At 34.6% G+C, this 12,883-nt stretch overlaps 1 protein-coding gene across 1 annotated transcript; it reads right to left on the bottom strand.

The window, feature by feature from the left end:
* Nucleotides 1-3,462: 3,462 nt before the first annotated feature.
* On the bottom strand, nucleotides 3,463-7,161 carry LOC110731520. Its single transcript, XM_021911366.1, has 3 exons — nucleotides 6,585-7,161; nucleotides 4,643-4,697; nucleotides 3,463-4,144 (listed from the first exon to the last, which is right to left on the bottom strand). The coding sequence occupies exons 1-3, from the start codon at nucleotides 6,834-6,836 to the stop codon at nucleotides 3,825-3,827; spliced, it is 627 nt and encodes a 208-aa protein (XP_021767058.1). The 5' UTR covers nucleotides 6,837-7,161; the 3' UTR covers nucleotides 3,463-3,824.
* Nucleotides 7,162-12,883: the final 5,722 nt, after the last annotated feature.

Here is a 12,883-nt window from a genome sequence, read left to right on the forward strand (position 1 = left end):
AGAAACTTTCCAAAAAGAAATACAGGTCAAGTAATAAAGAACAGAGGAAGTATTTATCTATATATGCATATTTTTAAACGCCTATTGACATTGGTTGTTGATCATCTCAAATCTATTCATGGACCGTCTTAACACTAAGTCTCTAACTTCTATGTAATATTTTCTCTGTTTCCTTAAAATCTAATAAATCACTGCTCATACCAATAAGTCCCTAGTAGTCCAGGAAAAATGCTCTAACAATAGCCTTCCTCCATGAGACTTTGACGGGTGCTTCATTAGCCTGCTCTTTCCTTTGATTCAGCTCCATTTCCCTTTGGATCTTCGCCTCGATTTCTTTTGTCATATCACTTCTGAGTTTTTGGACCTCTGCTTCAACTTCCCTAACACAAAATAATGAGTTTTAATCAGACATTATTGAAAGACTGTAAAGTAATCGTCGAGGTTATTGATAAAAAAATGTATCCTGAGTCCTGACCTCCGTATTTGTGCATTCATCTCCTCCCTGTATAAACATAATTATTACTAGTATCAATCAGTATTGCCACAAAAAATTCATAATTAATTCTTAACTTATTTCAATTGCAAGGCCGCTTTATGTTAGCTTATCAACTCTTATACGAACTTGTGCCTCGTGATTAAATAAAATTAAAAATTTACGCGAAAAGAATGCAGTCCTAAAAGAAGCTAAGCAATAACTATTTGCCCCATTTAGGACTTCAAATTCAGGAGGTAAAACGATTGTTTAAACCTTTTTGAGTTTCTTCTTGCTGCTATTTCGTTGTTCACCCTGTGTAATTGCATACAAAATTCTAATCAGTAATTAAAAGCTCATCATTCATGTAATACTGTCAATTTTTCGTAAATAATAGTCACGTGTACTAGATACGAAGTATGAGAAACCTTTAATAACTAAGCAAATCGTGTGGTCTACAATCTACTTAGTTATAAAGGGTCGGGGTAACAGTGTAACATGACTATTATTTTCGAATAGAGGAAGTATAAACGAGAAAAAAAATAAGGTGTATTACATACCCCTCAAAAGGGTCATAGACTGCAACGCTAGATAAACCAAGTATACTCAGAATGCAAACAACGAACCACACTAAATAAAGAGGAAATAAAACATGGAAAAATTATAAGGAAAAGAAAAAAAAAATTAAATTAAAGGAAAATAATGATTTGCGTACCTGATGATGTTTCATCACTTGTTGACCTGAAAGCCATTAGAAATTCTACTTATGATCAAACAGAAAACTAGTAGTAGTACTCTGTAGTAGCAAATACAGATAATTAAGTGGATAATTTTATGTTAAAGAGGTACGTACGTTTGATTCAATGTGGCGCGATTCTGAGCAGAAATATTGCATAGATTTGATACAGCACGACTTTGAGCGGGTGCACTAGAGACATTGTAGGGAATATGTACATTCTTACCCCTCCCACTCCAAAATTTCGTGCTGAATTAAAATTACACATGTACATAAATATTATTTATCAACATTGTGTTGTTTGTAACGTAATTTAAGTTCATCATTACTTTTGTGCGTTCGTTTGTATGTACAATTGTATTCAGAAAATCATCAACTAGAATAATTCCAAGTTTCCAACCTATACTCGTGTTGCATACTCGGAATAATCCTAAGTGAGAGTTGATTTCTCATTATTTTTATGTTTTATTTTTAGGGTACACAGGGAGCCCCTCCTATCACAGGTGGGGAGGATGAGTATACAAAAAGTCTATATGAATATACAAACCACAAAAAGTCTATATGAGTATACAAAAAGTCTATATGAGTATACAAACCACAAAAAGTCTATATACAAACCACCTAAGGTAAGATTATACCCATCTCCTAGATCCCCTAGAGTTGATTTCTCATAGTTATACCCACAAAAGTTCTATATGAATATACAAACCACTTAAGATAAGATTATTCTAAGATAATCGAGATGACAAAACAAGGAAACCTCGAAATTATTGTTGTTAATATTAAAACAAGAGCAAATTAAGCCATTAATAACTAAATTATGTTTCATCATCAAATAATATGTAGTACACAAAAGAAGTTAAAACCCTAACATAATGAATTAATTTTTTTGGGAGGCCCTAACAACATAGAAATCCCTAATATTATAATAATAATATGATCAAAGAAAATAATAATAATAATAACAACCAAAAAAAAAACATACCTAGCATGCTTCGTGAGAGAAATAGTGGTACGGATTACCATTATGTTGTGTGTTAGTTGTTCCAAGAGAAAATTATTTGTAAACTATACTATCAACAAAATTACCTTGGAGAAAAGGATAACATGGAGGCCAAAATTTTTGGAAAAATTAGCTTATTCTAAAAAACGTAACAACAATTAATCTTTAACCCTAAAAATGCTTATATACATGAAACTATACGATAATGGTCTGGACTTTCAGCTATATATGGGCCTAATTTAAAGGATTGGAATTGAACTCAACATACTTCGTAGTAGTTCAATAATTACTTATATATTTTTGACGATAATTACTCATATTAAATCACTGAAGAAATATTAAAAGTCAAAATTTGAACTATATTTTTTAAAAATTAAATCAATGCTTCAAAGTTATTTTAACAATTCTATTATTATATCATTTATTTATGTGACGTATTAAGCAGAAAGTTAAACATTATTTGGACTATTTCAAAAAAAAAAAAAAAAAGTTGGGACTAAATTCAAAAGATATAGCATCTTGGCCTATATGTAAAGCCCAATCATGATATCTGTTTCAATGTAGATGTCAACTAGCTTAACAAGATCGAATTCTACATATGGTCATACTCGTAATCTTGTATACCATAAGATTGCACATACGATAGTGAATGGGTTGCGATATCAAGAAGATGGTAGTTTGGTGGACAGTAAAGACAAAGAAAAAAATGTAACACCTTGAGGAGAATGACCTTTTATAACATAACAAAGTCATACACTGTCTACTGAAAGCACTGCTAATAATCTGCTTGCTCAAACCACTACAGAGTGTCCACATATAAGGTCACTGTCTATATAACTTAGTACAGAACACAATGAAAAGAGCACTAACAAATACAATTTACATGGTACATGACACTGCACGTTAAGAGTATTAGCTTATTCATAGTGTTGGTCATGTCTTTATAAACTAGTACACAACACACAGAGAAACTTACGAGGCACTGTCGAACTGATTATTCAACTTACTACAGTGTTCGCAGTGCTCATATTATCAGTCCCCTCTACAGATTTTTATTGAAGTCTTGGAGGCTCTTGTTAGTTTCTGTAATGTCTCGTTGAGCGATATCCTTTCAGTCTCTGACTTCAAACGATTCAAAGTTATATCCAAAGTCTTAACATGCCATAATCGCTAATATTAGATACGAAGTATTTATTATATATGGAGATATCTAAGATTATTGTAATTCAGAAGGAGAAAGGAAATTAAAGATACAGGAAAATGTTTTGGCAGGACAAAAGGTTACAAATCATAAATTGCAATTAATCCATTTACCAAATTGATTAGGAAATTCAAAACCAGATCATTCTGAAACAAAGAAAGTCGCCAAATTCCTACAGCAACTAAATAGAAAGTCATACTCCACAAGTTGACAGCCTCATATACAAGAGATTAGCAATGGGAGCTAGTTTCTAGATCCAAAAAGAAGAAAAAAATAAAAGAAAAGAAAAGAGCAAGCCTTCAAAAATTCGCCCCACCAAAAAAAAGATGGAATAACTAGAGTACAGATGCTGGCTTGATCAATATTAGCTCTTGATAAGAGACCATAACCTTCCAACAGTTGAGAAAATAACTCATTTACCGGCCCGAAATGACTCCTTGGTTCTGCCATAATACTCAGGTTTAGTTCCATGGAATGTGATGAAATTCCAGCCAAATGCAGAACCACCAACAATGTAAGTTCCTGTGATCCGGGTACCGCCATGCATTGGCTTTTCAAGATTATTTCCTACTGGGAAGCGCTTTTCTTGTGATGGCTGATCAGCAGGCTTCTGCCCAAGCCCTCCCAGTTTCTCGTTAGTGAAATCTAAACTTCCTGCTCCGCTGTTGCACTTAGCTAGCGGTACCTTCTCCGCTGTCTGGTGTCTACATAACTCCACCATAAGCGTCATTTCTGCAAGTTTAAAGAAAATTTAATAAGTACTTCATAAGATTTACCAAGGATAGCAAGTGATTAGCAAAGAAAGAAACGAGTTTAAAACTTGTTAACTCGGAAAATAAAAGTCTTGATCACTCATTAATCAAAAGCAAGGCAAAAGTGTGAGTCTACAAAATTTGTCTAGAACACTCATCACCCAAAACCAAGGCAAAGTGTGAACACTCATTTTATTTAAGGTGTAAAGTGTTAGAGACCAACATTATTGGTCTAACAAGGTTTAAGCTACCAAAATAGGACCTATCTTTAGGGTCCTCTCCAAACTTCTTCACCACCAAAGTCGCCTCAAGAAAGGGGGAGAGGGAGAAAAAGGCACTCTGCAGTAGCACTTGATAGAACAAAGCAAGTGATACAAAAGGCAAACAAGATTAAATACTTCGCACACAGCACATAAATGGTTACGGCATAGGGTACACTTTTAACATCTGAGCTAAAGATGAAGAGAGATTATCATACTTTCTTGGATCCTGCGGGCAGCTTCACAGTTTTGAAAGTCGGGGGCACGGAGAACCTTCAACATAGAAAAGAAAAGGCATCAATGTCTTATTATGATCATACAGAGTAGTTATCAGCACACTTAAAAAAAGGATCTATGATAAAAAAAAAAAAATTGAGGCAAACTGGTATCCCAGTGGCCAGTACTAATTAAATATGAGGCAACTGGTATAATGGTAAGACACTAAGACCTCATCTCAAGGGCCTTATATATTATGTATTCTTTTTCAGAAGTCTAGTTCAAGTGTCAATGAGTTTAACTTAGAATATCATATTAAAACAAACTACAAATCAACTTGCAACCAGTTCAATAACTTTTTAGGGAGTACATTGAAGAACAAGGTTAGAGAGGTGCATTGCTCTCACCAAGGAATCACTGAGGATTAGGGTGCGATAAACCTAACAGAGTACAGCATATTCTACAGGACTGATGCTGATAAGCTACGAAACAGGAAGAAAAGCATGCTGTCAAGGCAGCCAGCACACATCCATAAAGAAAATCCATAGCATCCTCGAAAGAATTCAACAAAGAAAAGAAGAGAGACTCTATCCGGAGTGGTTGATCCAATATTTGTTTTGACTAAACTAAGATCTGAAGCTAAGTTTTCATGAAGTTGGGCGGAAATTTGTAAACATGAAAAATTTTACAAGTTGTAGCTCATAACAGTTTTCGAATCAGAATGCAAAAACGAGCATGAGCTATAAAATTGACCAAAGATTAGTAATGGACATCAATGGAAGGTTCAGTCACAAGTACACCCATGAAGCCACGACCGTTACATATCGAGTAATATTTACACATACATCATAGAATCTAGTTCTCTTTCCCATTCTGCTGCACCTTTCCTAGCTTTGGTAACTTCATGAGTCATGACCACTTATTCAATTAAACAGCTCAGGAAAGCAAATCATATAGAGGATATGCTTTGATTATTTCCTAAATATGCCTATTACATGAAAATTAATACTGTCATAGTGGAGATTAGTATTGGTTGACAGTAAAATATCTAATACTCGTGCAAACCAGAAGTACGGATTATCACTAAAAGGAAGGCTCGAATCAAGGGATAGCCGCAATCTTGTTATTCACGAATAGGCATCATAAATAATCCTCAGTGGCATATTATTTTCACCCACATCAAACCCTCAGAAAAACACCACTTCCTCAAGGATAGTGCATTATTGCATCTTTTACCTAGAGTGTCAATTCAGATTTCTGAATAAAAATGCAAGGTAAGTTACTCGGAGTCTCGAACCATTCAAATCATGACTTGTAAAAACTAAATAGACTTAGAATAATAAGCAAACACGAACATTTGATAATCACCTCTCAGCAGATACAAAGCATTAAATTAGCACATTGATTCCACATGAATTTATATGATCTAATTAAAACTCCAACAATCAATTACAATAATTAACATGACCCAAAATCAAATCAACTTAGAATTGCAAAATTATCCAATTCCACTCACATTATCAAGAACTACACTCTGCTCATGCACCATTACGCAATTAGGGAAGATAACAACTCTTTGACGCAATCAACATTTTTTTTTTTATTTTTTTTTTTTGCAAACTAAACCCATAAAAATCTCAAAAAAAAAAAATCGCCCCACATAATTTTATTTGATTAAAAACAAATAAAACTTCAAATTTTGGCAGAAAACAGAAATCCAGGCAACACCCAATTGCAGAAACAGTTAGAACAAAAACCTAAAGATTCAAAACTTTACAGAAATCAACTAAAAAAAACAACCCACAAAAATTAACAATTGGAAAGTAAAAGTTAACAGAAAATCAAGCAACGTTATCCAAAATAATCAAATTTCCAGAAATCAAACAATACCCAGAAAAAAAAAAAGAAAAAAAAAACAGATAAAAATAGAAGAGAAGAGTAAACCTGAAGAAAAAGGGGACGAAGGTCTCTGATAAAAGCACGCATCTTAAAGTAAGGAGAACTCTGAAGAAGATAAACATGGTCAAGAGGTCTCTTCTTCGGATTGAAATTATTTGAAAGAGGTGGTTGAGATTGTGGCGGGAGATTTGGAACTACTGGAATTTGATTTTGATTTTGATTTTGATTTGAAGTTGTTGTTAATGGAGTAGTAGTTGTTGAAGGGGTAACTATGGGTTGTACAGTTGAAGACGCCATTGAATTTTCTCTCTCCTCTTTTTCTCTTCTCTTCTCTTTTCTCCTTTGAAATCGGTGAATTTTCTCTCTCTATTTCTTGAGTTTTCTTCAAAAAGAATTTTGAGTATTTTTGGGATTTTTTTTTTTTTTTTGGTGGAGTTTTGTATTTAATTTGGTCTCTTTGAATTCTCAGTCCCACAACTCCTAGTCTCCTACTCTTCCAGATCTTTGAATTCCCTTCTTTTAGTTTCTGACCGGGATTTGAGTATTATCGTTGTAGTCGTAGTTGTAGTTGTCGTTGTCGTCGTCGAGGTTGTAAGATGACCAAATTTTAGGTCGGAGACTCTAATCTTATGATGGTTAATTGTTATTTGTCTGTTTTATTGAATTAAATTAAGATAAATATTGATTTTTAAGACTTGAGATTAGGATAAATTTTATCGGTATGAAATTGATTGTCTAGTCCATAATCAATTCTATTGAAATTTGAAAGCATTCTTTTGAATGAACACATGAAATAAATTAGCTATATGACTACAAATAGCATTGACTTGAGCTAGCTAAATCTAATGATCGGCAAAATCAATCACTTGTTCGTTCCTTAAGATAGTGATACTTCGCATAATTGAGTATTATGGTTTAGATGACAATTTGGTCCGAGGGAAGAAATTTTCTTAAAAAGTTCATATCAACATCCTAGAGAAAATGTATCAGTCTTATGAGGAGTTGAAAACGTTTATGTCACCTATTGTAGTTATCAGTTTTGATTCAGGCCTTTGAGTTTGGTCTTTAAAATTTTGTGAATTAAAAATCAAAATTTCATCTGAAAAAAGTGAAATAGTGGTATAGGCGTATAGTTGATCATTATAAAGCCTGATTCGATCAAGCTAAATTTGGATAGAATTTTCAATATAACAAACAAGCTTGGTGTATCTGAGTTCATGCAAAACTTTAACATATGGTTTTGTTTCACGACCACTTTAGTTAAATAAAAATATCCTTTTAATTTGATAACATTGAGGGGTCGTTTGGTTGGGGGTATTCATCAAAGGGAATGGAAATCAATAGGAATCATTCCCTTTGTTGTTGTTTGTTAGGTCTTTTTTCCCATTCCCTTTACCCTCTTCGATCCATTCCCCAAATCATTCCAAGTTGATTCCCCACCCTCCCCCCCACCCCAAGGTATTTCCATTCCATTCCCTAGCTACCACCACACCACCATACCACCACCCTCCCCACCACCGGAACAACTAGCCACCCCACCGAAACCCCTCCCCTTACCCTTGCCGTCCCTCCCCCACCCCCGGAACAACCAGGCACCCCAGCGAAAACCTCCCCACCACTAGAACAACTAGCCACCACACCACCACACTCCCCACCATCGAAACAGCTAGCCACCCCACCGAAACCCCTCGCCTCACCCTCGCCCACCACCGAAACCCCTCGCCTCACCCTCGCCCACCACCGAAACAGGTTTGGGTGGAGATTTGAAATTGGGAGTGTATTTTAGGGTTGATGAGGGTCTACGAAAGACGATGGTGGTGGTGGTGGTGGTGGGAGAGGAGGAAGAATAAGAAGCGGTGGGGTTTACACGGGGTTTCGAGGGTGGTGGGAGAGCCGACTGACGGTTTTACGGGGAGATCTAGGGAATTGTTTCTAGGGTTTTGCGGGGTTGGGGGAGGTTTTTTCAGGGGAAGGGAGAGCTGTGCTGGCACGGGGAGCGGCGGCGAGGGGCGGGGGAGGTGCGGCGAAGGGTGGCGAGTGGTGGGGTGGCTGGAAATGGTGGGAAGTGAAGCAATTAGGTAGTTATGTGGTGGTGGTTGGATAGGTGGCAGTGTTTCCCTTTGTTTTTAAAACAAATAATATAGAAAATTTAAGGTGATTTCATTCCATTATTTTCCATTCCCTTTGTTCATTCCATTCTGTTTACCCTGTGTAAACCAAACGGCCCCTGACTACATTGATGGTATCAAATCTGCATATTTCCTCACTTCATCAACTCTCTCGAAACAATACTCTCTCCGTCCCAGGATAATTGATACCTACAAGTTCTCATTTTCGTCCGTTCCAAAATAACTGACACGTTACTAAATATAGCATGGGACCACTAATTAAAAACTATTTTCCTCTACTCTTCCCTGTCCCACTGATTTTTTGAAAATAATTTCAACCACATAAAAAAATCAAAAGAAATATTTTTACATCAAACAAATGTATTAAATGGTCCCACTCTAAGTTTTCTTAAGTGTGTGCCCATTCGAAATCCCAAATATTTTGGGACGGAGGGAGTAATACACAAGAATTCAATGATTGAACATTTTGAAAGTTATAAGCATGCTCACATAATTGCAAAAAAGAACAAGTAAAAAGATTCAAATCAATACAAATGTTACCTAAATTTACCAGCATATTAATTATTTATGGTAATAATATTTAATGTACAAATGCGTATCAATAAATAGGAGTCTCACCTAAACTTACTAGCGTAATTAATGAAAGTTTCAATCTTTATGTTACTACTCACTAGTATCCAAATTCATTATTCAACCGATACTAAAAAAGAAACACAATTTATGTTTACAAACATTCATAGTAAAAATTGATAACAAAGTTAGAAAGCTACTTTGATGAGAGGAGAGCAAAAACCGAAATGCACTTATTTGACGTGCCACATCATTGCCACACACGCTATATCACATAAAAGACAAAAAAAGGTATTTAAGCAAAAAAAAAAAAGGGAAACATTATTTTCAATCAATAACAAATTAACAATCAAGCAACAAAACATTTTACGAAGATTTCAATAAAACTTTTATTTATTATTTTTTTAAAATACATTCCAACATTGACACGGATACATTCTAATTATTTTGTTAAAAAAAAAAAAATTTCTCTGGGACGAACAAAAATATCGACTCCATCTCCATGTGAATATGATTTAGTGTAATTTTAAAATAAACTAAACTTAGTCCACCTTTATATGGAGTTGGCCTTCCACATTATTCTAGCCTGTTTGCGAGCAAGAAGAAGAAATTGGATGATTGCCGAGCAAGATGAATCCCAACACAGACAAGCTTATACGACGCACAACCATGGTTGGAACTGTTGTTGCTGCTTACTTACTATTAACCGCTGATTATGGTCCTCAACCTAATGTTCTTGACCCTGTAAGCTCCCTCTTCTTTCCCATTTTCTTGTAATTTTTCTGTTAATTGTTGAAAAATGGGTCATAAAATTGCAAATTATGTGATACCCAGATGTCAATTTCTGATCTTTGTAGATAAAATTAGTTGCTATATGCTGTGATTGACAAAAACTACTTCCATGATTTGAGTTTCTATTTTTTATTTTTTTTGGTTTTGAGGGGGAAATTGATAAAGCTTTGATCTTTTAGGGTTTTGTTAATGAAATGGGTTTATATGTCACAATGAATTTGAATTTTGTAATACATGTTTTGCTTGAAAATGACTGTCAATTTACCTTCATTTTGAATTTTGTGAATGGAATTGAATTGGGTTATTGCCTTTGGTTTCTGGGCTACCTGCTATGTAATATCCGATTGTGTTCTTATTATGTGGCCTTGAGGGTAAGGATTGGTTACAGTTGTGGATTTGATTTGATGGCCGAACTCGGCTAGTTATGGAGGTCTCTGGTTTAATCTGAAGTGTTGGTAAATGATCTATTTGAGGTTTCCAAGTGGGTGCTCTTGATTGAGTGATGTATGGAGTAATTTGTTATCTATCTTGCATTTTAGGAGGCATAGTATGGTTTGTTAGAGTATTAGATTGTCAAGGGTTATCTTTCTTGCATTTAGCAGGATAATGTATGTAATTATAAAATAGGTTTTTGCCTAATTTTGGCATGAGAATCTCTGTAGACTGTAGAGTGTAGTGATTCAATTTAACATGCTCCAGCTTTACTTAAATCCTGAATATCTCGCTAGTTTCAAGCAGTTAGCCCAAGTTCTCAGAATATAGTTGCATCCCTTTGAATTGCTATTTTCTGTGAAGAAGAATGCTTTCAGTATTTTCGAAGGGAGTAAACACGCAGGTTACAGTCTCCTTGCTGGATGCTACAGCCCTATAGGCATAGAGCTGATGATGCTGTGACAAAACTGGCCGCAGTTTTAGAAAGTAAAAACAATTTTCATTAGCAGTGTCAATTTTTATGTTTATTCCTGTGATAACAATATTATTGTCCTGTTTCTCTTGCTCTTGTTGATTGGTTCCACTTCATCATGATTTCTGCATTGAGCCACTTTATCTTTTGTAGACAGCTGCTTACAATGAATGCTTAATATTCTCCAATTTTGGTCCCCTAATCAAAGGGGAAATTAAATTCTTAAAACCCTCACTATAGGCCAATGATGATCGATGAATATAAGCCTTTTGTGATGCTTTTGTTCACGTTAGATGTTCATTTTAACCACCTCAAAGTCAATTTTGTTGGTTCTTGATTGAGATGTACTACAACTTGACTTAAGTCAAACAAGATATAGGTAGTTTTCTGTACAGGAGGACAAATCTGCAGATCCCATAATATATCTGTATTGCAACTCCTGTGTTAATGCAAGAATTGGTTTCTAGGACTATTATAGAGCTTTCCATCTGACATTAAAATTCTTTTAATGCCATATGGAACTCTGCAAGAAGCTCTCTTGAGAAGAAAACAGAAATGTTTAAACATCTAGAAAGGTAAAGGCCTGTATATAATATTTGGGAGAACTGTTGTGGTTCACTGGTTCTGTGAGATATGAACTTACGACGTAAAAATAAAAGAACAAAATAATATGACTGCTTTTTGTAGTAAAATTCTCTATGCTACCTTATGACATGAGTGCTGCAATGCATAACCATCCCTAGACTAGAGTCTGATTTGTGTTCTTCATTGCATGCTGTTGTGCTTAGAGTTCTACTCACTTATTTTGAGTGTCTATAAACCTTTTTCTCTCTACTCTTTATGTTTATTAGGCTCATTGTTTTTGTTAAGAATTATTTTTTTTATAGTATTGAGTAATTTTCTGGTGGCAGATCAAGAACAAGATACAATCATTAGAACGTTCAGCAAAGGAGTTCATATTTGGATCAAAGAAGAAACAGGAGGAAAATGATGCTGGGAAGACAGAGTCGAGCAATGCCAAGTGAAATATGTAGTCTGTATATATGTTATGTGTCAGGATCCCGCTTTTGTTTTCTGTTTTAGCTTATGGTGCATTACAGATTTACAGTATAGGAACTCCTGTCATTAACTGATAGAGGCTTGGTAATTAGACTAATTACAAGTGTTTTTTATGTATGTTTTTGACTAGTTATATCAGTCTTTTTATTGTTGTTTTCACATAGTGGTATTTACCATATCAGTTTTGGTGTCTTACTAATTCAGAAAGTGATACAGAGTTCTCCTACATCAGTTTGAAGTATTTACTAGTATAATCTTTGTCAATATATGAAATTGGCTGTCAATTGAGAATTTTTATTTTAAGGAAAACGATCATGAATAGACCTCAACCCTCACAAGTTCTTGGTCCAGCATTTACAGGTCAAAACACTTGAGAGTAGGGTGAAAGGTAAGGGAATTCTCACACAAGTCACACCCAAACACTTTCTAACATTTGAGGTAAAAACTTTATCAAATGAGTCAATCCTAGTTTGATACCAATTGGGAGAAGTTGGGCATCAATAAAGTTTAGAATCAAAACATGTGTATGCCTAAATTATGTATTGGAGCCTCGGAGGTTGTATAATTATATCAAATATGAAATATCTAGCCACCCTTTAATGATGTTCTTTACCAAATTGAAGCCTTTCTAAGAATTAATAACTTATTCAATATTTTCTCTAACCTTACCAACTTATTTTTGAAAGTAAACCTTACAACCTTTACAAACTTTTTTTTTCGAAAGTAAACCTTACCAACTTAATCACACATTCACAAATCACAACATTCACAATGTGTTTCCAAAAAGATAATTTTAAGTTATGTTGTTAATTTTTACAAGTTCACCTAAATATAGTGTCTTTAATCAGCATTAAATTTTGTCAAAAAAAAAAAAAAAAAAATCAGCATTA

This window comes from Chenopodium quinoa, unplaced genomic scaffold (assembly GCF_001683475.1).
Source record: "Chenopodium quinoa cultivar QQ74 unplaced genomic scaffold, ASM168347v1, whole genome shotgun sequence".
Classification (NCBI taxonomy): Eukaryota; Viridiplantae; Streptophyta; class Magnoliopsida; order Caryophyllales; family Amaranthaceae; genus Chenopodium; species Chenopodium quinoa.